This window comes from Onychomys torridus, chromosome 16 (assembly GCF_903995425.1).
Source record: "Onychomys torridus chromosome 16, mOncTor1.1, whole genome shotgun sequence".
NCBI classification, from domain to species: domain Eukaryota; kingdom Metazoa; phylum Chordata; class Mammalia; order Rodentia; family Cricetidae; genus Onychomys; species Onychomys torridus.
Window position 1 is genome coordinate 38,155,524 of NC_050458.1, and position 26,569 is coordinate 38,182,092.

General features: G+C 46.1%; 1 protein-coding gene across 3 annotated transcripts in view; it reads right to left on the reverse strand.

Annotated features, from left to right (window-relative positions):
- Positions 1-5,579: 5,579 nt before the first annotated feature.
- Kcnk9 (potassium two pore domain channel subfamily K member 9) overlaps positions 5,580-26,569 on the reverse strand; it is a 44,277-nt gene continuing 23,287 nt past the window's right edge. The window contains exons 2-4 of one of the 3 annotated variants that reach the window (XR_004946741.1): positions 14,884-15,798; positions 8,145-9,697; positions 5,580-7,838 (exon numbers count right to left, since the gene is read on the reverse strand). Coding sequence is in view for 2 of the 3 variants with exons in the window: in XM_036207661.1 (XP_036063554.1) it covers positions 14,924-15,798 (875 nt within the window). In the remaining variant the exon portion in view is untranslated. The other 2 variants (XM_036207661.1, XM_036207660.1) reach the window with 2 other exon arrangements.

A 26,569-nucleotide genomic window follows, 5' to 3' on the forward strand; every position in this document is an offset into this window, starting at 1 on the left:
CATTTGGGGGATGGGGAAGTCTAAGTGACTCCTACAAAAAAAAAAAAAAAAAAGCTACAAGTAAACCAAATATTTAAATGTAAACACATAAAATGAGTATAAAACATGGTATTCACATTCCTTTTTACTTTTAAAATTAGCCAAAAGGGTCAAATTTTAATGACTGGGGCATTTTGGTAGGGGCAGAAAATCCCTCATCTGGCAGTGAAGAAACTGACTTCCACCTTCTGCCGACATCCTGTTAAGTGTCTGACCCATTATATCTGTAGCCTAAGGATGTGTTTGTCCTATGGCCAATGCTTACTTTTACTTTACTTTTAACTGGATACTATTTGTTTCTGCTCAAGGTTTTGAGTGTTTCAGTCAGATTTGTCTCCTTTGTTGACTAGCGTGTGGATTTCCCCGTTGGTCGCATATGCACCAGATCCAAGTGTCAGCTCTGTGTGTTCAGAGAGAGGGCACTTTATGAACACATTACAGAATTATGTAGCAAAGCTCTGTGGGGATTCTTTTCTAATGGTAGAATTACAGGCAATTTTATTCACATGACTGCAGACAGGGCTGTGACCACAAACGACAGACAGGTGTAAGTGGAGTGTTCAAATTTGGGCTCACTTTGGGTCAAATGAATCCAGCAGGAAGTTACTGTGTTTTCATTCCTTAATGTGACGTCGATGCACACTCGGAGGTCATCTTTAATGTGTTAGCCAATGCAACTGAGGAACACACCTGCTCTTGGCAGCAAATTTATAGCATTCCCTTCTCACTCAAGCCCAGGCAGAGGGGTGCACATCAGTAGATCACTGAGTTCTATCGGTAGTGTAGAATCTGGCTTCCATATTCTTTTAGGTGCCCTGCAAATCATAGACCTTTAATAACATTTCCTCAAGTTGAATTTTTAAAACATGACATAGAATGAGCCTACCTTAGTAGATACTCAATAAATACATGATCCTCTGTAAAAAGGACAGGGCAAGACCTGAGCACACCCATAAAATCTAATATGTTTTGTATTAGTTAATATTCTGGACTGTCTGGGGTTCAGCATTGGGTCACACATTTGACTCTGCTCTGAATGGCCCCATATGGTATTTTTCAACTGATCTACACTGTAAACCAAGGGCTGCTGCATGTATCCAGACCTGTTGTGCCCTGCATGGATGAGCTAGACCAAGGTAGCGCCAAGAGTTTGAAATAGAATAGTCATTCACCAAGCTATGTTTCTATGGCCAAGGGTGTGTCTCTGAAAATAAAATGCCTTTGTCTTCCACAGGTACCATCTGCTCACCAGACCCCATGCTTAGCAAGCACAATCTATCTATCATGCCTACAAAGAAATTTCTTTATGTTATGGGCCAGCCTGGGCACAAGTCACATATTTACAAGCCCAAACTAAGTCTGGCCAGTCAGGTTCTCCCTAGGAATTTGCAAATGAGATCCAATGATTATTAATTACAGGAGTCTAAAGTGAAAGATCAGACAAATACGGGCATGGGGCCCCCATTTGTGGGCAGCCCTGGCTTAATGTAGGAAACTTGGGCTGTGAATCTGGTTTGTGTGAACTGGCCACCTGCAGGCTTGGTTCCTGGACTACTGAATCACTCAGTGATGATCAAGTTTAGATTACATAACACTTCCTGCTTCCTGTCCCCAAGATTCTGCCTAGCTGGAAGGGCATCTAGAATGAGTAGCTGTGTCCTTGGACTTCAGGGGGTGGAGATGCCATGATGTGAAAATGAGCAACTACAGGAAGTGAATCCTACATAATGTGAGCTGAGCTTTGGGGAACAACCAGTAACATGAGTATTGTCTTCTCCTAGTGATGGGGTGATCTCATGGCTTTGTAACTCAGAGACATGTTCCAGAATGTTCCTAGCTGAATTCTTGATAACTAGAAGAGCAAAGATCCCTTACAAAGAAAACTAGGATCTAGGAAGATGAGTCAGGGGGTAAAGTGCTTTCTACACAGCATGATAACCTTGACGTGATATGTGTTCCTGTTGTTGGGGGGGGGGGGTGTAGACTTGGAAGTAAGTGTCACTCACATTTTAAATGAAGAGGGGTATACTTGTCAAAGATTGTACTAAAAAAGAAGCCTAAAATAGGGTGGGCCATTCCAGGATGGTGCTGGACTATGCTAAATAACCAGATCTAGGAATTCATTATGTAGGGGACATCTCTGTGAAGATCCCTGCTTCATCCAGAGATATTGGAAAAATCAGATGTTGAACTGACCTCCCTGAGCAGCCCATGCCCTCAGGAACAAACATGGATTGCTTGTGACCCTCCAAAACCCCCAAAGGCAGAGTAGTGTGAAGGCATCATGTTCTTTTGCTGAGTGTCTCCTTTAGTAGCAAGGTCACCTTGCTTCAGGACCTAGGCTCAACAGCCTCCAGCTTAAAACCTTCTTGTCCATATAACAAAGGAAAGTTCTGGAAGGTTTTGTGCTGCTAGTTAATACTCCATCCAGGACATAACCAAGTCACTTCACTCAAGGCTCATTGGCCAGAATGAATCATGTGACTGTCCCCACTGAAGGGACCAGGAAGTACTGCTCCCTGCCCCTCGCTAGTAGATTTGGGGTTTGATCAATGCCAACTGATCTGGGGAGAATGGATCCATTGACTAATTGTGTCTGAAGTGTTGAGCTTAGAAGGCTCAGTTTCTTCTGGATAATGAACTCTTTGAGAAATCCTGCAGTGCAGCGGAAGGGGACCTAGGACATAGTGAATGATATGTGTGGCCTTTTGGTTACATGTGCATCTTTCACTGTGGTGGGGCTGAGATGTGCAGCTCCTAGGTAAGTCCATGGAAAGCACTATCAGAGAGTCACATTCTTGTGCAGAAAGCACCTGCCCACAACCTGGCACAAGGTCCTTGTCTATATGATCATTGAGGAGACCTACATGTGTCATTACTGACCCTGTCTCTCTGTCTGTCTCTTTCTGTCTCTCTTTGTCTCTGTCTCTCTTTGTCTCTGTCTCTGTCTCTCTCTCTCTCTCTCTCTCTCTCTCTCTCTCTCTCTCTCTCTCTCCCCCTTCTTTCTCTCTCTCTGAAATCAGGTCTTTTTCCCAGGACAGAGCTGGTAAGACAGTGTGCTCTGACATTGACGCTCATAGGGAGCTGAGTTCCCACTGTTCCCCAACTGAAGGAAACTGAAAGATGTCATGATATCCATGATGCCTATCACTCCTAACTGTCCAGAAACTGAAGGGAGCCGATGGGTCTAGGTCTTCCTTCAAGCCCCCCCCCCCCCAATCATGGCTGCCTATGGCCACGAGGTTAATTACTCAGCTCGAGCTCCTTACTGGGGTACTTTACCTCAGCTTCCTATCTACAAACCATTGTATCTCTGAGTATTTAGGTTTTTATTTGATGAAATTATCTTTGTGGTTGTATTTACGTCATCATCTTGCTAAAACCCTCCCCTCTTTTTTTTGATTATGGAATTTCTATTTGTACAGAGGTGACCAAAAGTGACCAAAAGCTAGGATGCCACATGGCCTTCATGCAGTGGCATGCTTCTGTGAATTCCAGAGCCACCTTGTCACCTTAATCTCTCACCCCACAGTCTATAAAAGTGCTCTCTCCTCTTCAGAAACCACCCCCCAAAGTGAGTGGTGGGTATATCTGGGAAGGTTGTCTACTGGGTGTGGTTCTCTGGCTGGCCTCAGACCATCACAAACATCCCTCGCAAGCAATCCTGGCGAAACCATAAACCTCCATAGCCTTGACCGTGCAGTCTCACATGCAGTTTCTAGGCCACCCTAGAAACAGTATGGTGGGGTGTCAGACGCTGAACACCGCTCCCCCCCCCCCCGCCCCCGTTCCTTGGGTAGTTGTTGCCTTGCTTGCTAACCTTGATCAGGTGTCCTCCCTATGCTGATTCCCTGCCTCCTAAAACAGCTTACCGAGATTCCTCGTTTGTGAATCCTGCATTTGGTGTAAATGGCTAGGATGCAAGAATGTAAAACATCTGTAGGGAACTTCTGCCCTCCGGGGTTCTCCCACTGTGCTGAAGGCCTGTATTTAAGGCCTCCTCCCTCCTTCAATAAAAGGCATTTGGCATTCAGCATTCTACTGAGATGAATGACCCACTGTCTTATTTCTGCTTTAATTCTCAGCCCCTCACTCAGACATGGTGAATGGGTGGTAGCGTGGGGCGCTACAGGGGGAGATGGGGTGCAAGGATTTCTGCTGCTTCTGTCACCATGGGAGACGGAGGTAGTTGGTGGTGGACAGGTACAGGGTTAGGGGGTGGAGATCTGATGAAAGAAGAACCAACAGAATATTCTGGGGGCTCAGATTTGGAATGGGAAAGGTAAGCCTTGAGTCCTCAAGTTCATCCACAGGAGATGACCGCTTGTGTAGGGGAAGAATTCATTTGTGTGCAAATGAGGCTTGAAGTGCAGATTGGAAACCAGGTGGGAATGTGACAAAGGCTGTGGATGGTGTCAGCTGGAGTCCTTAGGTATGAGTGAAAGAAATGAAAACAGAGGTGAGCTGGCTGGATTCACAGCCCCCACAATCCCTGAGTGCCTGTAAGGTCCAAGAGCTGGGTGCTTAGCAGCCCAGGTGGCTACTACCAATGAGTGGAGGAAACCTGGACCCCCAAATGTGAACATAGGAGTCTTTGCACAATGAGGGAAATGGGAGCATGAATGATGTACCATCAGGGTGCCCACCTGTAGTCCACTGTTTGAGGGAGGAAGACCAGAGAGAACACAGTGTAAACATGCCAGATACTTTAATTAAAAAAAAAAAAAATAGAAAAGTGCAATAGTTTACAAGTCTACAACAGCAGATGAATGATTTCCCTGCAAAGACATGTGAGATATATACAGCTTGCTTACTACATTTATTACAAGAGAAAAAAAGAAAAAAGGTACACATTTTACATGAGCTAGATGGCTACTAAGATGTGTAAACATTGGTAACACAGGTGTGTCTTCATTTTTCAGGTAAGCTACATAACAAATACATCTGATATTCACTTGGGGTAGGGTTCTAAGGCCTTTTGTGAAGGTGCTCTCTCTCTCCTGAAGGCTGAGCGGCCAGAGAAGGTGAACACGGGGCACACACAGGAGCGCAGATGACTCTGTAGTTGGGCAGGGATCGCTGGTCTTGCCTCTTCAGGTGCAGGGTTCCGCCAAAGGCCTGGTACCTGTGCTGGACCTGTCATGCAAATCCACCCACCAACCCTAGGACAGAAAGGGAGATTCCCACCTGGGCTCAGGATACACAGTGCCACCCTCCTGGAATGGGAGAAGGGCTAGAGAGTACTTCAACCTCATCTCCTGTGGAACTCTGAAGGTTCTCATTGCCCTTCCCATGGGGGCATTCTAGCCAGTCTTTGGCAGCTTCACCTTCAAGCCCTCACCTCACAAAAACAATAATGTGCCCCTCCCCCAAAAAACAAAACATTAGATATTCGTGTATTCTCTCTCTCTCTCTCTCTCTCTCTCTCTCTCTCTCTCTCTCTCTCTCTCTCTCACATACACACACACACACACACACACACACACACACACACACACACACAAGATTACATGAAGGCCCACATCCCCATGTCCCCACCTTCCCACTCCCCAATTCCCCCACCCCCATGAACCCTGTGAGTACATGCCATTTATTTTGACAGAGATGCATTTGACACTAATTCAAGCTTCATGTCTAGACCTGGGGTCACAAATGACAGGTGTTTTTGTTTTTTGCTTGTGGGCTGGTTTTGTTTTGCTGTCATGAGGTACACAGATATACACTGGGCTGAGGTCAAGACAGTACAGCTATGAGGGGAATGTTCTACTATTTCTTAACCTGCTAGGAATAGGCTAGAGCATCTTCTTCCCCTGTTTATCAGCTGTAGGGTAGAAACTCAGTTCATTGTCTTTGACATCCTCTGTTCCTTGTCTTCTGTGTGTAATTGTAAACCTTTCTATCAATGTATGGGAAAATAACAAAATATCCCAGATTTCTCCCAATGGGACTGACCTGACTTCTTATGCAAATTTTGCCCAGCAGGATTCAGGGGGTCTGTCCTCAGCACAGTGTCTGTTCGGTGGAGGTTTCTGATAAGGCAGAAGATTGGCTAAGATGACCTCAGAAGGGCCTTCCCAACCCAAAACCAGCTGTCAAGATGCTATTTGTGGCCTGAATAAACAAATGTGTAATTAGCCCTTTTCTGGAATATGGTCTTCTCGGAGGAGCCATCAAATTACAGAGAAATCTTGTTAATTGTGGGTTCTGCTTCCCTGGGTTCCCACTCATCACATTTTCCCCATTTCATTTGAGTTTTATTTTTTTCTACCCAACTTCTAAAGTGCCAGCTTGAAAAAAACAAAAAAAAACCAAAAAACAAAAACCAATTGTCAAGGCATGCTCTAGCTCCTCGCTCTGCTCCCTAAACCTGCAGCAAGAGAGCACACATCTTGGAGGCGTGTGGTCCACTGAACTCAGCCTCATGGGGCCAGGGAGGGCCTTGCCCATGGAGCTCTCCAGGGTGACTCTTAATGTAGCACAGTTGCTCCACCTCATCTGTGAATGACAGTGGGACCACTAAGTGAACATCAGCCACTACTGCACATCAATGTCCCCACCGCTGCAATTCACATCGGGAACTGTGCCATCCTCTCTAGGCGAAGAAAGGCAAGGAGCCTTTAGGAGTAGGAGGGCTTTGATTGCCTGATGAATGCCCCGCCCACAGCCATGCCTTTGTTCAAGGGAACTAAAGGAGAGCACTGCATGGGTGATGAGCTTGATGCAGGCCAGTTCTTCAGGGAAAAGTCCACAGTACAGCTCAACCTGGCAAAGGATAAGTCCCCAAGAGAGGGTAACTGGCCCATTCTTGGGAATCTTGTGCTAGCTTGTAAGGACTTGACCTAGTCTCTCCTCTGACCTCTTCTACCAAATGCCAGCAAAGAACTAGGGTGTACTGACATGAGTTTCATCTCCTGTGTACCAGTGTGTGTCCAAGAGATGTCCTGGCCATTCCATCTTCTTTGAGGAGGATAAGAAATTACTTGCCAAGGCCCTGTGACCCAACTCTATATAAGGAAGGGAAGTCAGGGCTGGCACTTAGGAAGATGCCCAGGGTCCCCTCTACCCACTGCTCAGCAAGCTGCAAAAGGCAAGCCAACACTGTTTCCAGAGCCAAAGCTATGCCTGAAGTTTACAAGATCCTCCCCCACCCCACCTCACACTCCAAATCGAGCATGCTCTCTGGATATCAAGTCTCCCCAGAACTGGATGGGAGCCTCCAAAGAGGTCAGGACCCAGGAGCGAATGGGAAACTATAAAGGCAAATGTACTGAGTAATTCAAGCTCCTTCCTCTTCTCCCACCTCCCTCCAGACCATAAGCTCTCTCCCAACCTAGCCCTCCATGTCAGTTGTCATCATAATGTAGGTACAGTGAGAAGAAGATCAAGCCCACCCCCCACTGTCCACCTTTCTGTCCCCACACAATTTCAGACAAGACCAAGGTACCCTTTGAGGCAGATTTCCAGCCCCATGTTCTTAGAAGATCAGTTATACCAGCATCTGCATGATGAGGCTCCACCTACCCCCCCACCCCCATCCTTCCAGAACCATCCTTGGCTGGGATGACTGGATTGACCGTTTCTATGCTCAAAGTCATTCTCAGGTCTACCTCTCAGGAAGAGTCACCTGACAGGGTCACACAGTGTTACTGGATAGGGTCCAGCAGGAGCCCTTTGTCCTTTGCAGGTGGCAGCCACTTTCTGCCATGTGCATGGGCCTGCTGGCCACCCTTCATGCCAGAGAACTCAATACCGTTGGTCCAGGGTATATCCTCTAGGGTCCATTGGTATGAAGATGATGCCTGAAGACAAATGTCTACAAGGTTAATAATGACAATTACAGGCTTAAACAGCACATGGTTCCCATCTTAGCATTCATTACTAATGTAGGAAAAGGAGGTACACCCCTGGCACCAGGTACATTCCTGGAAGTTTCTCCCCTCCATTGGGAATCCATGCAAAGCCTCCTCCCCAGGGTGAGCCTCACCCATGTGGTTTCCTCAGAGGTAACACCCCCTCCCTCCCTTTTCTAAGTTGTGCCCTCGTATGATTTTCTGTGTTCAAGGCCTCCACTCCTCCCCCCCCCCCCGACCCACACACTTCAGTACCAGCCCTCTGGGATCCGCAGACACCTTTTCTTGGAGATCCAGTCTTGCAGCTTTTCTGAGCCTTGTCAGTCACCTGCTGAACAGAAGAGCTCTGACTGCCCTCCTGCCCAACAACCACACCCCTGCCAGCAGCAGAGCATGGGCGAACAACAGGGCATGATGTTTTATGTGTACAGCGCTGCACCAGAATGGGTCTGGAGTTATACTTTGGATGACCCCACAACATCCAGTTGACCTGAAGGGAGGCGAGCTGGGCCAAGGGCACATACTTGCCCGAGAGCAAAGCAGGTGCTCAGGAAACATTCACAGGTAGTTCTCACAAGCACCCTGTGCAGTGGGAACTGCTTAGAACCTCCAATGTGAGAGTGTGAAAACTGAGGCAGGGAGGGATAAATCCACCACCCACCTGTGAATGACAGAGGTTGGTCCCGGGTGTGTAAAATGCCAGCCCCAAGCAGCTTTCACCACACCATGCTGCTCTGGGGATGGGAGAGGGAACAAGAAGTGGATTTTCTTGTCTCTCCCAGAGCCCCAGAGGTCCAGGGTCTTGTGTCAATGTGCATGATCTCCCAAACCACCCTACCTCCATCGAGAAATTGACACTGCCCCCACCAGATTCCCTTGTGATGTTCCCATCACCAGACCCACCTACCACAGGGAGAAACATCCCAGCATGCTTTTATAATCTGAAGATGTACCCAACCTCTGGTGCTGTGGGCCCATTTGTGAATGACGCACTCAACCCCCGAGGCACATGCAATTGAATAGCGAGCAATGCAATGCAAACCAGGATTTGGGTTGTTTCCAGGGGTTTGCATTGGAATACCCCACATCTACTTCAGCCAGATAACTCATGCTCCGACTTGCTTTATAGTCTTGGGCCTTCCTCCCTTCTGTGAGTGCTTTCTAACTCTTTGCTCCTAAGGCTGACCCATGGGAAATTTGCTTCTCAGTGTGTTCACCCATGAGGAGCAAACATAGAGGAACACAGAGAAGAGTTAAGTCTACAGGGGAGCAAAAAGGGCAGGAAGGACTTTGAAGGGAGGACCAATGTGTTCCATCTCTACCTCCATGCTGCAGAGCAACAGGGAGACCCTCCGGGAGGGTAAGCAAAGGTCACACAGCCATAGCAGGTACATCTCACAGGTCGGAAGGGCAAGGACTGTGCTCTAGAACATGCCAGAGCAAACATCTCCAAGACAGAGACAACAAATGTAGCCCTTCATGGCTAGGGCAGTGACATGACAATAAATCACACTTCTATGGTATCGAATGAGGAGAGAGTGTGGTGGTCATCGCCACTCATGAGGTTGCTGCTAGGAGCCAAGGAGGCCCAACAGATTTGCAGGCAAGGAACCCTACAAGGACCATGGCTCTGTGCCTTCTGTCTAGGTAGAGCTGGGCCATTCCCACAGGTCTTTAAGGGAAAGGGTGCTGACACTCGCCCCTCGTGGAAGAGGTCCCCGGGAGAGGTCAGAAATCCGAAGCCTGCTGGGCTTCACAGTGAAACCCAGCATCCGTGGACGCCTCTCTTGAAGATGCAGTTAGGTCGCCTAACAGAGGAAAACAATATTTAATATGACTTATTTATTCACAACAAAAGCAGCCGCCACAGAGGTCCCCAGAGAGACAAACATCCAATGCATAAATCAGGGCTAAACAACATCAACTACATCATTTTCTTGTCAACAGTTCTTCAACTCGAGGCAACGAGCAGACGACAGCAGATCATGGGCATTCTACAAGACTACGGGCCTGGGGTCCTCCAAACTATCAATTATCAAGAGACACAAACACAGTGAGGGAAGTGCCCTCAATTGGGGGGTTGGGGAACAACAAGACAAGCAGGTGTGGGGTGTGATCTTGGAAGGCGTCTTAGATTCACAAACAAGCTCAATACGACACTTTGGGGAACACTTGGGGAATTCTTTATACAGATTGTATTATTATATTAGATGTTCTTATACTAAGTTTCTTAGGTTTGACAATGGTACTACTATGTAAGAGAATGCACTTGTCATGGGAGATATACAATGTTGTCTTTGGCTGAACCACCTAAAAGCTGTAGACATCACAACACCTTATCTTCCAACCATCTCAGTGTTGAGGCGGGTGTTGAGGCTGGGGTTCTGGGTGAGAGGTATCAGGAAACCCATAGTGCTGGCCTATCAACTTTTCTGTCAGCCTTGGATTTTTTTCAAAGTTGGTGTCAAGGGAATCGTGATCATAGACTTCTGTGTTCCTGAAGCAGCAAACTCTACCAACGTGTGGTCAAGATGGGATGACAGAAAGTCAATACAAGCCCAGCACTGTGTAGGGAACCCATGATGCGTGACACCGTGGTCCACATAAGGACCAATGCTCTATGCCAGCACTTGGGTCTCTTCGCCTTCCCAGCTCTCCATCTCCTGTCACAATTTTGGCTGGGATTTTTTGTGGCCTAATCTTCAAAGGTGACCAGATCATCCAAGCCAAAGGTCCTTGTGGTCAAGCTCATCTTGTGCTAAGTGCCCCTAGATTTCCCACCATCACTTCACCATCATCTTAAGTAGAAAGCTACAGAGACTCGAGGAGCAGAATGACTTCCAAGAGCCCAGTGAGGCAAGACAGAAGAACCATTCCCTGCCCTACCACCTACCTACCCTACTGTTCCTCACCTAGGATGCCTCCTGGGTCCTGAAAAGACCTTGAAGCTGGAGAGAAATGCATCTTGGATGTGTGGGAAAGTCATAACCACTTTCAGAACTGAGCCACAATTAACAGATTCCAGCAAGCTTGGAGCTGGCAGAATGGACATATTCCAGCATCCACCTCAGATCTCAGATCTCTGTGGACACTCTCAATGATTCTCCGACTTAGGGTTCATTATTTTAGAAAGAATGTGTGGAAGTGAGACTGGCAGCCCCCATGATAGGTCCTCATTTTCTGATCTCTTTCTTTCTCTCAGAGAGCACAGACAAGGGAGATCTCTGAGGAACCCTGATCCCTCCAGATTCCAGCTGGAATAGATTGGCACTAGAACTCAAAAGTCCATACAGCTTTCATATCTGGATGAAAATGATAAAAATGACTTATCTCAGCTTATCTACTTACTCTCCAGATGTCTCCTCAATCAGGTGCACAGAGAACATACAGGTGCGCCCATTTACTATGGCCATGCTGAGTGCCACCACCCCTGTCAATCAATCACCCGCCATGACTCTCACAACTTTTCCAAGAGAGTGACCGATGGCATTTGGAGCATGCTTGGAGACTGCCGACTTGGCCTTCAGACTGAATGGGGCAACCAGAAAGCACAGAGCTGATTCCAGTTTGGGGCCTAACAGAGAATCTCAAAACCCAGAGAGGGAGGTTCCCTCTGATGTTCAAAGTCTAACAGGCTAAAGGGTGAGACAACACTTTCTTCCTGGGATGGGTACCTTTAAGGGTCAAAATGGAATGAACACTAGAAATCAGCAAGCCCAGAGCTCTGGGTTACTCCATAGCATTGTCTACTTCTTCCTGTCCTTGATGAAGTAAAGATGGAGATCACTTAGTGAAGAGTTCAAGTGAGTCAGATATCTTATTAAGTATATACAAGGCAAATTGACTTCCAGGAACTGGACAGCAAGCCAGCCTCCGGTTCCTGAAGCTGAGTCCCTTATGCAAATAACCTGGCACGAGGTCATCTCCCTTGCTGTTGAAGGGGTTTGGTTAACTGGAGGGAAGGGTACAACAATCACTTGGCTGAAAGAAGTTGCCAAGTGCATGAGAGAGGGAGAGAGGCCTTGGCCAGAGACACGATACAGTCTAGCAATGGGGGATCTTTGGAATGCTGTTCAAAACAGCCACAAAGCAGCTAGGACAACAGCAAAAGGAATCGTGAAGACCTGTATTCTGGACACATGACCTCAGATATGTTGACCCTCCTGAACCTCAGTCTCCTCTTCTGAAAATGGGGGAGTCAGTGGAGCTCCCTGCCTGGCCCCCCTGCTTGAAGGCCCTTGGCCTCTATTGGTGGGCTCTTCATGGAAGTGGCCCACTCCCATCTTGTAAAGAGGAAAGTCCTTCAGAGCTTGACTTCTCCATGCTCTCACCCCAAGGGAGGACATCACTGGATGTGCCCAGAGAATAGTCTCACCAGGTTCCATGCTAAGGAACAAATGGGTCATTCGAGAAGATCCACTCACAGGGAAATAGGCCAAGACTCATTCCCTCCCTCCATGCTCTTATGTTGAGCTTGGAAGAGACAACCTGGTGCCCTTTCTTCCAAAGCTAAACTGGCAATACAAAGCTGAAGACATGGGTGTAGGAGGGAGGTGTTACAAGAACGAGTTCACTCTACAACTCTTTACCTTGCAGAAAATAGGGGAGGGTCAGCCTTATGAGAATATAGAAGGTGTTGTCTATATTTCTCTAGGAAGAGGGGATCTCCCTGCCATTAAATCTTTTCCATACAATGGTCACTGTGTGACCACTTTGCACAGATACATGAATGGGAAGCCAGCTCTACAGATAGGCTGAGCCTATGTCCCTCTGACTTGACTCCTGGGCTTAGTGATTAGCCCTATGGAGACACAGAGCAGGGTCCCTCCTCCACTGGAGGGCTGAGTCAGGACACCTTGGTGTCAGGGAGTCCACCTTCTGGACCCTTCTGGGTAGGGACTGAGAGTAGATCCTTGGTTTTCTCAGTGCCTCAGCGCCATATACAGATCAGAGTCGATCACACATATCCCCCATTTGAGGGAAAATCTTACAACAGTTTTCAGGGGGTTCCTACATGTGTTCCAGGAAGCCTCCTCCGAGGCATAAAGTACTCTGCGTATAGGCATCAGGATTGTCACGTCTGTGACCCAAAAGAGCCAACAATCTCTACAGAGCAAAAACATTCAAGAAGATTGATTGCTTCTATTCTCTGGACAGACTTGAGAACCCTGTGCAGGGCATTCCATACAACAAAATCTCAAACAAGTGAACTGATAAAGACCTTGAAGTTTGTATATGTCAACTTTGGCCAAGAGAGTCTAAGGTTCACAAACTCCTTTTGAAGTTCCCGTGTCCTAGACGAAGGGGGATATTTCAACACGGGGTGTAGCATTAAGTGCATGCATTGACTTTCCAGAGGAGTCCTGGATGCTCCTGGTTTCAGCCCAATGGCACACATGCTTGGGACTGGTGGCATTTGGATGCTGTGTCCTTTAAGAAATCTTGAAGATCAGTAAGTGCGTTCCTTGTGCATGCGTAGTGTAGCCAAAGCCCATTTCCATCCAAAAGCCAGGAACTTCCAGTGTACGAAGAAGGAGTGGGAGGGTGAGTGGATGGGTGACTTTTAGAGATGACAGGGATGGCAATGAGAGAAATTAGAGTCCCTCAGTGAGTGTAGAGGCCGAGCTGCCCTCGGACTCCTGCGATTGAAAGGGCCTACATGTGCCATATGCTCTAGCCTGAACTATCCCCTAAGGGGCCATCCTTTATTGAGAGTGGGAAAGAATTTCTCCACTACCTAGACAAAAGCATCCCCTGAGATTGACAATTCCCCAGTAGGCCAAGATACAGCCTCTAAACACTTCCTGAGACCAACGTGTAAAGAGAACTTCTCCCTATTTACAGACCAAATGCATCTAGAGAATCTTTCCTGAAATATATATCTCTCTCTATATATATTTTAACAAGGAATGCCCTGTTACTTTCTCATTAGGAAGAGAAACCACATCATCATTCTGATACCCATTCTCATTCAAGCATTCCAAAAACTAGGACTCTTATCCATGCATGTAGAGGCTTCAGAGTCATCATCTTCATTAGGAAGAGGGAACTAATAAAATAGATACTCTTGGGTCCCAACAATCTTCCTATTTACCCTGACAACTCCAGCTGCAGGGAAAACTGTTGGAACTGGAAATGCTGAACTTAAAAATGCCTTGAGTAAGTTGACACTGGTGGCTTTTGACTATTCCTTTGTAACCTTAGCTTCCTTGCGTCGGGGATGCAGACCAGTTCCACAAAGTGCGTGCTTCTTAAGATTTCATTTTAAACTGGTAAGCTGTCCTGATCTGTGGTCTTTCCCACCTCCACCCTGAAGAGTAGTGAATAAGATTCAGAAGCTAGCCACTTGAAACTATGGCCATATGATACGTCTTGGGTCAAAAGTGCTTTTATGGGATGTGCTCAATTTGGCAAGGTGATCAACCTTGCAGGGTTTAGTTTGTTGGGAAGCAGCCTCCAGGAGACTGTTAATAAAATTGTATGAGTGAGAAGGGAAGTGAGTACCTGAAACTTTCCACCTTGTCGTACAACACACCTGCACACAGAAGCACACACACTCATTTTGCACATGCATACATACAGCCACCCAGTCCTTGGGGGGAGGGGGGGAAGAGAGGAGTTAAGGTCGGAGACATCACTACAGGTAGGCAGTCAAAGGCTTCGGGTTGGGCATCCTCTCAGCTCTGTCTTGGTGCTCTTGTTCTCATACCTGTCCTAGGAAAGCCACCCCAGAGAGAGGAGGCAGGGTAGGGAGAAATGTAAGGCATATCTCTGCTGGGGAGAAAGGAAGGAATCCATGCTTCGTGCTCAGGTGCCAGTTTCAGAGAGGATTGGGCCTCTATTTTCCCTTTGGACAGCTCTGCCTGGCTGGAAAGGTGGGAAAGAAATGAAACCAGGAAAAGAGGGAAGAAAGGAATGATGATGACCGTAATCAGAAAAAAGGAGAGTAATAATAAATAAGGGGGGAAAGAGGAGTTGGGCCAATGGAACTTACATCTGCATGACAAATGACTCCGTCTACTTCCCTCCCACACTTAGATGGACTTGCGACGGAGGACCAGCCTGTGGTGCTGATGCCTGCAGGTGTGGAACCCAGGAGGGATGATGGTGCCGAACGGGGTCCGGAAGAAGGTGTTCCTCAGGGTGTTTGGGGAGAGCTCTTGAACCCTGCAGGAGACGGAGTGGACAGTAGCCCGGACATTCCTGTGAACCACAGCACCAGAAGGAGCCACAGTAACAACCTCGGGAACATCATCATCATCATCATCTTGGGCGGCGGCGGCACCACGCGGGTAGCAGAGAAAGCACAGGGTCCTGCCGTGTTTCCTCAGGAAGGCCACAGGTTGGAGCCTAAAGCGGCCACGTGGCACATGCATCATCAAGTTGCTTGGGTTTCCAGCAAGTATCTGCGCAACTTCGCCCTCCAGCATCTCCTCATCGGTATTCATGGTCAGGAATCGCAGGACCACGAGATTGAGAAAGGCACCGATGACGGTCAGCCCCACCAGGATATACATGAAGCTGAAGGCCACGTAGAATGGCTTCTTCTGCAGGGCACCTTTGGACTGCAGGGCCACAAAGTCGCCGAATCCTATAGTAGTCAGCGTAATGAAACAGTAGTAGTAGGCGTGGAAGAAGCTCCAATCCTCACACTGGGAGAAGGCAGCTGCCCCAAGACACAGGGTGCCCATGCAGGAGAAGAAGCCGACGGTCACCATATTTTCCATAGAAACATCAGTGTTGCGCATGCCACAGCACTTCTTGAAACGCCTCAGCAGGCGGCGCACGACGGTGTTCATGCGCTCACCCAGGCTCTGGAACATGACCAGCGTCAGAGGGATGCCCAACACAGCGTAGAACATACAGAAGGCCTTGCCAGCATCAGTACCAGGTGCAGCGTGTCCATATCCTAAGGGAAGGAAAAGAAGAGTTCGGACAGTCGTTAGGAAAGGTTCTGTGAGGTTCGGGAGTAAAGATGGAAACGTCAGGCATTTGTAACAGCAAGGAGATTAGAGCATAGAAAGACAAAGAACCAGTTCAAAAGTCTCATGAGCACTAGCATCAGAGGGATGGTGAGGGGAGGGGGGATGTCAATTCAAAGGGATTCAATTACGTGTCTCTAATCTCAGAATGTAAAATCAAAAAATTGGACAAAACCCAAAACTTTTTGTTTTGTTTTGTGACAGACAGTGTCTCGCATAGTTCAGGCTAACCTCAAACTCATTACATAGATGAGGCTGTCCCTGAACTCCTGATCCCCCTACCTCCACCTTTCCAAGTGCTGAGATTGCAGATATGTGCCCTCAAGACTTTGGAGTAGCACCTTGATGCTACAAGTAGAAGATTCCATCCAATGAAACTTTGTGTTTGATTAAAAAAATCTCCCTAAGCTATGAGGTGCTTGTATTTGCACTAGAGTTGTTTCCCTAAAACAGTGCATTATGTAGATACAAATATCCCCAAATCCAAAAAGATCTCCCAAGCCCCAAGCACAAAAAGGGATAGGAGTATTTTGGATAAGGGATGCTTATTAGCCTTAACTATCTTACCACCTAGGAGGCAAAGAAGTTTGGAAAGTATCCCTTGTGAAGGTTTGATATCAGGGAGGCTGAGGCATGCCAATGTTCTTAGAGTAACACAGCATATTTACTACAAAGAAAATTACCTAAGTACAAAAACTCAAGAGAGAATATGGAACATCCCTACCACGGATCTACATAAAGAGTAACTACTATAAGACAGCCACCATGTGCCAGCAGGAGGCTGACTCCTCAGGTGCCTAACTGTATAATGACCCGAATCAAATGAGGGAATGACTTCAAGCCCACAAACAAGACAGCCAGGAAGTGACTTAGCAGGTTAAGTAACCCTGTGTTGAGAGAATGAGGCTAAAAGCAAGTGTTTAAATAAGTCATGACAGAGTTGGAAGACTTTGCTTTTCTTCCGTCTGCTCAGTAATATGCCCTCATGCCTAGGCAGTGCCTCCAGAGGTAGAAGGTTGGTCTGGTAATAGAATGTAACCTTGTATCAAAAGTAACCTTGATGGAGAAGGAACACACAGCCCTCAAAGGCCTCAGTGGCTGTTGGTTCTAGTTCAAGTTCTTAAATGAAGATTGCCCAGAAGGAGGGGGGGAAAGGTCCATCATGGACAGTGTTTGGACTGACAATTTGAAGGCTAGAAGTCATCTTCAAAGCCTGCCCCATCAAGGAAGGTGACAGATATGTTTCCTCAAGTCACATGCTCATGGTCACTTCACCACCTGTATGTTATACCCCAGAGAGTCTCTGTCAACTGATATGCAGGATGATGACATTTCTAGGTGGATTGTTGGGCAGATCTTCTGAGACCAGAAACATAATAGGAATCTACCAAATGTAAGTCTCCCTCCTGCTCTGTTCCACCTTCATTCATCTGCTATCCTTTTTGGTCTCTCCAGAAGACCTAGCCTCATTCTCTCTGGTACCCCAACCCTTCTACCCCAGCTATCACTGAACTATGTTGCCTCAGATACCCCTCATCCATTACAAAGGAGAATAAATGGCATGACACAAAGTTGGAACCAGGCCAGAGAGGTTAAGGGTGGGGAGACAAAAAGGCAGAGAAGGACTGCAATGTATATTTTGATAGAACTCAACCAGTGTGAAGAATGAAGAGAGAAAAAGATTGAAAGAAGCAAGATACAAAGCCTCAGGGACAAGAGGATATCAAAAAGACATTCTAAAAAAAATGAGGGAAATAATGGCCCAAATCAACCACATTCCACAAAAGACAAATTGACAAATTCAATCATCTCTGTAAACTCTTAAGTAGAATAAATGTAAAGAAAACCACACATCAGCTTGTTGTGGGATGTTCTGTATGTCAAATGTGTTGCTCTGATTGGTTAAAATAAATGAAGTGCTGATTGGCCAGTAGCCAGGCAGAAAGGATAGGGTAGGCAGGACAAAGAGTAGGAGAATTCTGGGAAGTGAAGGCTGGGGCAGGGAGACACCACCAGCCGCCACCATGACAAGAAAAATGTAAGGTACTGGTAAGCCACAAGCCACGTGGCAAAGTGTAGGTTAATAGAAATGGGCTAAATATAAGAGTAAGAGCTAGACAATAATAGTCCTGAGCTAATGGCCAAGCAGTTTAAATAATATAAATGTCTGTGTGTTTATTTTATAAGTGGGTTGTTGGACTAACAGAGCTTGGCAGGGGCTGGAGAGAAGGTCTCCAACTACATCAGCTAAGTGATAAGAAAGCTAAAGAGAGGCCTGCTGGAAGGCAGACAGAAAAAAAACCAACACAAGTACTACGGAGACAACACCTCTTAGACTGCTGACTTCCAATCATAAGCAATGGAGTCCAAGAAGCAATTGGAGCCAGGCCAGTACAGAGTCAAGGGGAAAACACTAATCCAGAATTCCACACCCAAGGGAGACAACCTTCACTTTCAGCTTTTCAAAGGTGGAGAATTCAACACCATCACATCTGCACAGCACACTTGTTGGAAGAGGAGGCTCTGCCCAAAAGAAGACACCAGATGGAAATGTGGGTCTTCAGGGGGAAAAAAATGAATCGTACAGTGGTAAATATCATACACCCAGGTGGGACTCTCACTTCTTCTCCATGGAGCTCACCTGCACAGCAGATAGCAAAGCCAGAAGGGGTGGAATAACAGGGGGGTGCTGGGAACACAGTAAGCACTTACCAGTTCTCCATGTGTTGTATTTAATAGAGGAAATGAACATAGCATCATATGGGTCAAAAGCTGTAGGCTAGGTCTTACTCCCCCTATCTGTCATTCATGTTCAAAGAGTGCTTCCAAAGCCTCCAACAGAAGCCATTTTTTTTTCTGATTTTTTTTTTTTTAATTTAGACAAGATCTCACTCTCTAGTGCAGCCTGCCCTGAAACTCACTACATAGCCTTGTGTTGAATTCACAGAAATCCCCCTATCACAGCCTCCCCAGTGTTTGGATGACAGGCATGAGCTACCACTCGGGGCTTTCAGAGGTCATCTTTGAATTCTCACTACGACGCAGTCTTGGCTAGGAGTCAAGACAGGCACTTGAAGCAGGCCCATTGGACTCAAGCCCAGATTGCCACCTCAGAGACAACAGTCACTGCCCTCCATCCCCCAGCCTCATCCTTCTGTTTATCATGTTTACTGTCACTCTGCCCAGGGCCTGGTGCCAGGTGAGGGTGCCATACTGCCTGCCTCCTCCAGCTGCCTAGCATGGAGAAGGTGGTGTTGGGGAATTTGTTACTGGAGAGGAATGAAATATTTATGAATGACGGACAGGGTTTTTAAATCACTGTAGGGATTAAAAGCACAGATCCCAATGAAGGATGACTCAGGGTGGCTTTGAAAAGAAACATGCTGGGGGAGGGAGCTAGCTAACCTCAGCCCCTTGTGCTTCTGGGATGGTTCCCACTTCCGCCCACAAAGCAGCTAGCCTCCCATTCATCCTCCCACGAGCTCCCGAAATTCTCTAGCCCTTACTTCCCTCTTCTGGAAAGACTGCATGAAGAGATGCAGTCTCTTTAAGTCACATGGCATTTTAGAGTTTGTCCTCTGGAAGAGGGAGGTACCAGCGTTTGTGGTTACCACATGCTAAGCCACTGCTTTTTCACAGGGCTCTCTGTGTTCTGCAGAAGGAAACCTGGCAGATTGTTTTATACAACGAAAAAGCGCACGCCCTTCCATGGGCTTCTCTGTTGCCCCAGAGGAACGTGGCTTCCTGTTCAGTTTCCTTTAACTTTGTATCTTAAAGGAGCAAATGAACCCCAAATACATTTTGTACCATCTAAGTGTACAAAGCATAGATTTCTTCTGGAAAGTAGGCAAAAGAAAGGACTGAGGTGGCTTCCATCCATGAAAGGGCCACAAAACCCTGTCTCATAGGGCAATGTGGTGCCACAGAGGCACCTGTTAATGCCTAGATTGTGATGTGAACTCCAAGTTAGACATGAAGCTGCCTGGGATGGGACACACTCCAGCCCCCTCCACCGCCCCCCGCAAGTATCTCAGGTTTAGATTCACAGTTTCTCCGTGCTTTTAAGAAAGGCTGGGGCTCCCTATCCTTCTCCACACAAGCTTGCTTTTAGAAGCAGCTCTGAAAATGCTGTCTACAAAGAGCCCACGGGGTGGCAGGATGGTGGAAGCCTTGGCCTGCACTCTCACTCAGCCTATCACCAGAGGTGCAAGGGTGCCCTCTGGTGGGAGATCTGTCAATGCAAAACTTGAATGCAAACACAGGTCCCACCTGCCTAGGTTCCCTCCTGGGATAGGTCCAAGAATCACAGGGGAAACTCGCTAAACTTTTTCACTGGCAAAACTTATGTTACATGGTGGATTTTTCTCTCAGAAAGTACCATCAATCAACAGCATTTTGGCATAGATAAACTATAATAATAATGACCAGTGTTTGCTGAGAGCTTAGCTAAAACCTTTTTATATTCAATAACTTACCTTCTGGGGAAAAGAGGGTGCAAATGAGCCCCAAATACATTTTTAATCTTTCCAGGTAATCAATATTCTCCCCAGTATGGATGAGGCGGTGCCCATGATCTTGGGCTCTTAGCATGGTGATTTTCTAAGTTCCCATGTCAGACTGATCTGGGCCTTGATCCTAAGCCCCTGCTGTCAGCCACAACACCCACAGTGCAAATGAGGTGTCCACCTCGTCCCCTTGGTCAGAAAATGGAAATCCGGGTCCTCCCATTGCATCTGTACAAAACCTTCTTCACTTCCTGCCATTCCTTCCTGTACTCTCCACCATCCAAAAATCTCTACACGAAAATGTGGAGAGATAAATCAAAGACTCCTAAGGAAAAAAGGATAGAAATCTGGCTGGTGTTTGAGAAGTCCGTGATAGAATAAGAAAAATCAGTGCTAGCTGGCAGCCCTTCAGCCTTAGGTTGGCATGGTCCAGCAGGAGGAAATTTCCCTCCCTAGGCTAATAGTGTCAGGCTCAAATGGCTTCGGGTCCATCATAGTGAAGCAAGACTTCTAGGTGATCAGAGTAAGAGAAGCCCTGACCTTAACACACTGAAAGTCTGATCCATTTGAGGGACAGCTTTCACCTTCCACATGATCTCTGACCTCTGACCTCTCTACAGCAGTCCATTCTAGAAGCTAGCCTGTATTATTCACACTGATTGCTGTTCTGTTGATGTGTCCCTCTCCCTGGAGCCACAGAGCACTGGATTTCCAAACCTCTGAATGGGGACTTAAGTTCACTGTCTTACTGTGCGTTGGCTTATGATGCAATGTCCCTTTGCAGGCTGTGGTGAGGCAGGGGGTTGGATGGATTCCAAAGGGCCAACAAGGGCCCCAAACACAAGCATCTACCTATTTAAGCTTCTTGGCTGAAGCTTCACAGTGAGAAAACCATGCTCAAATGGAGCACTGTCCTTGATAGCCTTCCTAAAAAAGCAAAGATGACAGTTGCTGGGATGGACACTTGCGCATCTGTCACAGCCAATTCTCATCAACCAGCATTGTGAGACATCACAAGCAAAGGGTAGAGGCAGGCATCGCCGGGGGGTGGGGACAGGATAGCCATAATTACTGCAAGATAACAATTAAAGATGGATGGCCCTGGTCCTAGGGGTCCTCCTCCATATCTCAGCTGTATGGCCTGGGCAAGTCACCTAACCATGCAAGGATGGAGATGCCAAAACCCAAACAAGAAAAGAATTGAAACTACCCCCACCCATCCAATCCTGGCTATGTCCTAGACTTCCAGCCAATTCTTTTTAGTTTCTTCTCTGATTTTTAGATTTCCTCCTTTGAAAGTTGCTGGCTATAGGAACAATGGTTTCTCAATGGAGAAATTCACATAATAGGAAGAAACAACAGAAAACAGAAGAGAGATGAAAATTCAGGAACATCTACTCTCCATCTTTCCACTCAGACCTGGGAACCTTTCTTTCTGTTTCCCAAATCCTATTCCTAAATGCATTTTCCACAGCTGAGAGAAAGCTGCACATAAGCAATTATAAGAAAATGCCAACACTAGTCTATTGCCAATAGCATTCTTCATAAGCATCATTTTTAATTCATCAACTCCAAGTAGAGGTGCCACAACTTCTTCACCTAAATAGACTAAATGGGGAATGTGTTGGACTCTAATTTGCTTCTGTTGCTAACAGCCATTTGTATTTTAGCCAAAAGCACACTGTTCCTGGCCTGGGAGGTTTTATACCAAAAGCAAAATGAAAAACCAAATCAGAGCCAGCAATTGGGCTAGACCAGATTCTAACAGCAGTGGGGTCTGCTCTCCAGTGGACATGACCACTTTACTTCCTAGAGGAAGAAGTACTTGGGGGGGGGGTGTCAAGTATTTGTCCAGTTCCAATAAATTATAAGCAGTGACAGTAAGAGGGCCACCCCGAGTTCTCTGATCCAAAAGCCACAGCTCTTCTCAGGATGGTATGTACGTGAGTGGATAAATGCAACCAGGACCAGAATCTGCAGGTGTGCAACATGTTTCCTGGGGAAAGAATGGAAAAAAGAACAGAGCCTCGGGGACACGCAGTGCTCTGCATTAAAAGACTTAGTGTTTGTTCCATAGGAGGTTTAGGAGAAGAGTGAAAATGGCAGAAACATATCTAAAGACATAATGACCAAAACCATTCAAACCTTGATGAAAATGTTAGTCCGAACATCTGAGAAGCTTAACAAATGCCAAAAAAAAGGATAAACTGCAAGAGATTCGTGCTCGGATACATCACGTTTAAACTACTGTAAGTGCAAGGTGATGGTGCAATGTTAAAAACAAGCAAGAAAAAAAGCAATTCATTGTTAGAGTGATTCCACAATAAGGTCCATGAGTGACTTCTCATCCCAAACTGGAGTCCAGAAGGCAATGGGATGACATGGTTAATGTACTGAAAGAAAGTGATGACCAAGAATATTACACCCACTTAAATTATCCTGTAATTCAGGGAAATTAAGATGTTTTCAGACAGTGAATTGACATGGTTAAAGGTATAAACTAAAGTGGGAGTCAATAAAAAATTCTATACCCAGCTAAACTATCCCCCTTTAAAAAAAAAAAACAACAAAGAAATTAAGATATTCCTGTGTAAATAGATAACAAAAGAAAAACTGAAAGTATTCATTGCTAACAGTTTGCACTGCCATGAATATTTTTAAAGTTCTTCTGATTGAAATGAAAGAACTATAGTCAGTAACCCAAATTCATAAAAAGAATTAAAGAGTGGCAATCAAGGTAACTACATATGTAAATATACAAGAGCATCAGATCCTTTTATTCATAATCTGTCTCCTTCTATATAAAAGGCAACTACTTAACTTATAAAGTAGTAATTACAGAGCAGTGTTGGAGGCAGCACTTAGTCATAAAGCAATGATAAAGAAGTGCCTCAATATTTCACTTGTACAACAATAATGAGAAAAGGAATGGATGTATGTTTTTAAAAAACTTTTGTAAACCACCGAAGTTGTAAGATAATATCAACTCCAACTAGATTTTTTAAAGATGCCCATTGTTATTTCCAGAGCTGTTACTAAGGAACTAATTCAAAGCATAAAAGAAACAACATAAAAATTGAAATGACACACTAGGAAATATCTACTTATCACAAAAGAAACCAGTAATGGAGAAATAAAGGAACAAAAGAACACAGAACACAAGTAGCACACTGGCAGATTTAACACCTTCCAGATTGGTAAGTACATTAAGTGTAAATTAACCACACACTCCAATCAGCAGTTGGAAGTTGGCAGATAGACAAAAACAAAACAAAAGCTATGAACCAAGACTGTGCTGCCATCTATAAAAGATACACGTTAGATTCAAAGACAGGAGCAAACTTAAATAAAAGGATGGACATAAGGTATGCCATGCAAACTGGCCAAAAAAGCTGGCATGCCTGCACTAACACCAGATGAAATTGGGTCCAAAAACTACATGTCACTAGAGAACCAAAAAAAAAAAAAAAAAAAGCTTTGAAGTAAAAGAATTGGTGTATCAAGAAGGTGCCACAAACATAAATGTGCATATGTCCCAAACAGAATGCCCTGGTGCAATGGCTACCTAGACCTTGTCCCAGTCTCAGCCAGCAACCACACCACTGAGACTACCCTTCCTACTCTCTTTTGAAGTGATCTGGGTGTCTATAAGTTTTAATTCCCTCTCCAGGGTCCTGCATAAGACATGGACCTAGCAGGTGCTTCTCGTGCTGGACAGGAGCCATAGAAGGCTCAACCCTGGATCTCTACCCATTTGTCATAACTAGAACAATTCCTAGTGACCAACGAACTTGATTTTTCTCCCCCTTATTCTCCAAGGCCCAGAATGAGGAGGTGTGCTATTTCCAGCCACAGGTGGGATGAGATCTGCATCACAGAGCAGTCACCCTCAAGTGGCCCCTGGATCTTCTCCCTTCTCTAGGGTGGCCATGGGACTCCTCTGGTCCAAGGTATAGCAGCAAGCCTGGTTCCATTGCTGTCTCCTTCAGGACCACGGTTGGCCAAACCCGTACATCCATTCTTCTATAGCATCATCTGCTATCTGGATACCTTCTCTGCACCTCAGCCTTGAAGCTCCTGTTGCACTTCTATCCTCTCTGGAGCAGGCTACAAGAGAAACTTGCCATTGCAGCAGAAAGGAAAAAAGTCAAACCCAGAATTGCCATGAAACCCAGCTACCCCACTCCTAGGAACATAACCCAAAGAGGCAGAGAGCAGGAATCTGGGTAATCAGTGTACATGCATGTACACAGTAGCATTCCTGCTGAGAGCTGGAAACTCCCAACCTCCTCATAACCAGAATCATACAAACAAAACATGGCATATTTCAATGGACTATCATCTTGATATAAAACAAAAAGAGGAGCTAATGCTCACTACATGTGTGAATCCCCAAAATACTCCATTAAATGAAGAGGCCAGACCCCAAAGGCCAACTATCATAGGATACCATTGGTAAGACCCAGCCCTACATAGACAGAAAGTGAATTCATGGTTGTGGGGGTAAGGAAAGAGACAATGGAATGGGGTGACCAGTAATGGGGGTGAGACATTGCTTTAGGTGATGAAATGCAGAGAACTAGACAGAAATAATGGCCGCTCAATGCTGAAACCTAAATACCACTGAACTGAATGCTTTCCAATGGTATGTATTTTTTGCTTTAATTCAAACAGGAACATGGAGTTGCTTGGCTTCATTTCTGAAATGCATTGTTCCCAGAGGTTTTCATTCTAGATCTCCCATCTCTAGGCCCATGTTGTCTCCTCAGCTTCTTATCACGTCACCAGGATTTTGTGTTCTGTAGAATGCAAGTGCCCTACACTAATGAAGAGGTTGTCTTCAAATAAACCTAAATGTGAGTCAAAGATATTGAAAGTCAAAAGTGCATTGAATATACCTGCTGAGCCCTAACACAGCAGCACAGCACACCAGTGTCCTTGGTCTCCTTTTATTGCCATATGTCTTGGGGGAAATGCAGCATCTCACACTGTCTAGACTACAGACAGAATACCACCCAACAGAGCACTAGCCCAGAGGTCATAATTTCCCATTATGCTCACATGGAAATAGGGAGCTGTAGAATCTTCCACTGTCTAGACTATAGACACAATACCACCCTGCAGAGCACTAGCCCAGGGATCAGAATTTCCCATTATGCTCACATGGAAATAGGGAGCTGCAGCATCTTCTCCTGTCTAGACTACAGACACAATACCACCCTGCAGAGCATTAGCCCAGGGATCAGAATTTCTCCTCGTGTTCACGTGGAAATAGGGAGCTGCAGCATCTTCCACTGTCTAGACGACAGACACAATACCACCCTGCAGAGCACTAGCCCAAGGATCATAATTCCCCCTTATGTTCACAAGGAAATAGGGGGCTGTAGAATCTTCCACTGTCTAGACTGTAGACACAATACCACCCTGCAGAGCGCTAGCCCAGGGATCAGAATTCCTCTTCATGCTCACATGAGAAGAGGGAGCTGCAGCATCTTCCACTGTCTAGATTACAGACACAATACCACCCTGCAGAGCACTAGCCCCAGAGAAAATAAAAACTCAGAATTTGAATTTTTGCCAATCATATATTGCCTTTTATCTATGATAGAATTGAGCCATAATAATCTAGGCCTGTCTGTATGGCTAAGGAAGAATAGGGGAATGCATATGTGTAAAGGGAGGCTCTCCCCTGTCTGTCCTTGGCCTGCTGATGCCTCATACTGAGACCCCATCCCAGCATCATGGAAGGAAATTCTACTAATGCTATCTGCCTTAATGTTCTTCCAGGATGGGAGCCTCATACTGAGGGCTGAGGGACAACTAAATGGTATCTATCTTCCAATTGGAGTTGTATGGTACTTACAGGTCTTTTGTGGGTTCCTAAGTATACAAAGCACTGGTATTGTCAAATGCTACTGACTACTAGGGGCCAGGAGCTCTAGCCTACATGTGGCAAGGTCTGAGCCCTGTGCAAACCTCAGTGCTCACCTGGGGCACTCTCATAGTCTGATGCTGCCAAGCTTTGGCAGAGCCTGGTCTGGGCTCCTACTCTAGATTCATGTTAGCATCAGAATTTAATGTGTCAGGATGGAGCTGCAGATGAAGCCAGATGCCCACATATGTGTGCACTGTGAGGATGGCTTACTGCTATAGCTCATGAAGTTTGTAGGTTCCCCATTTGTTAACTCTATAA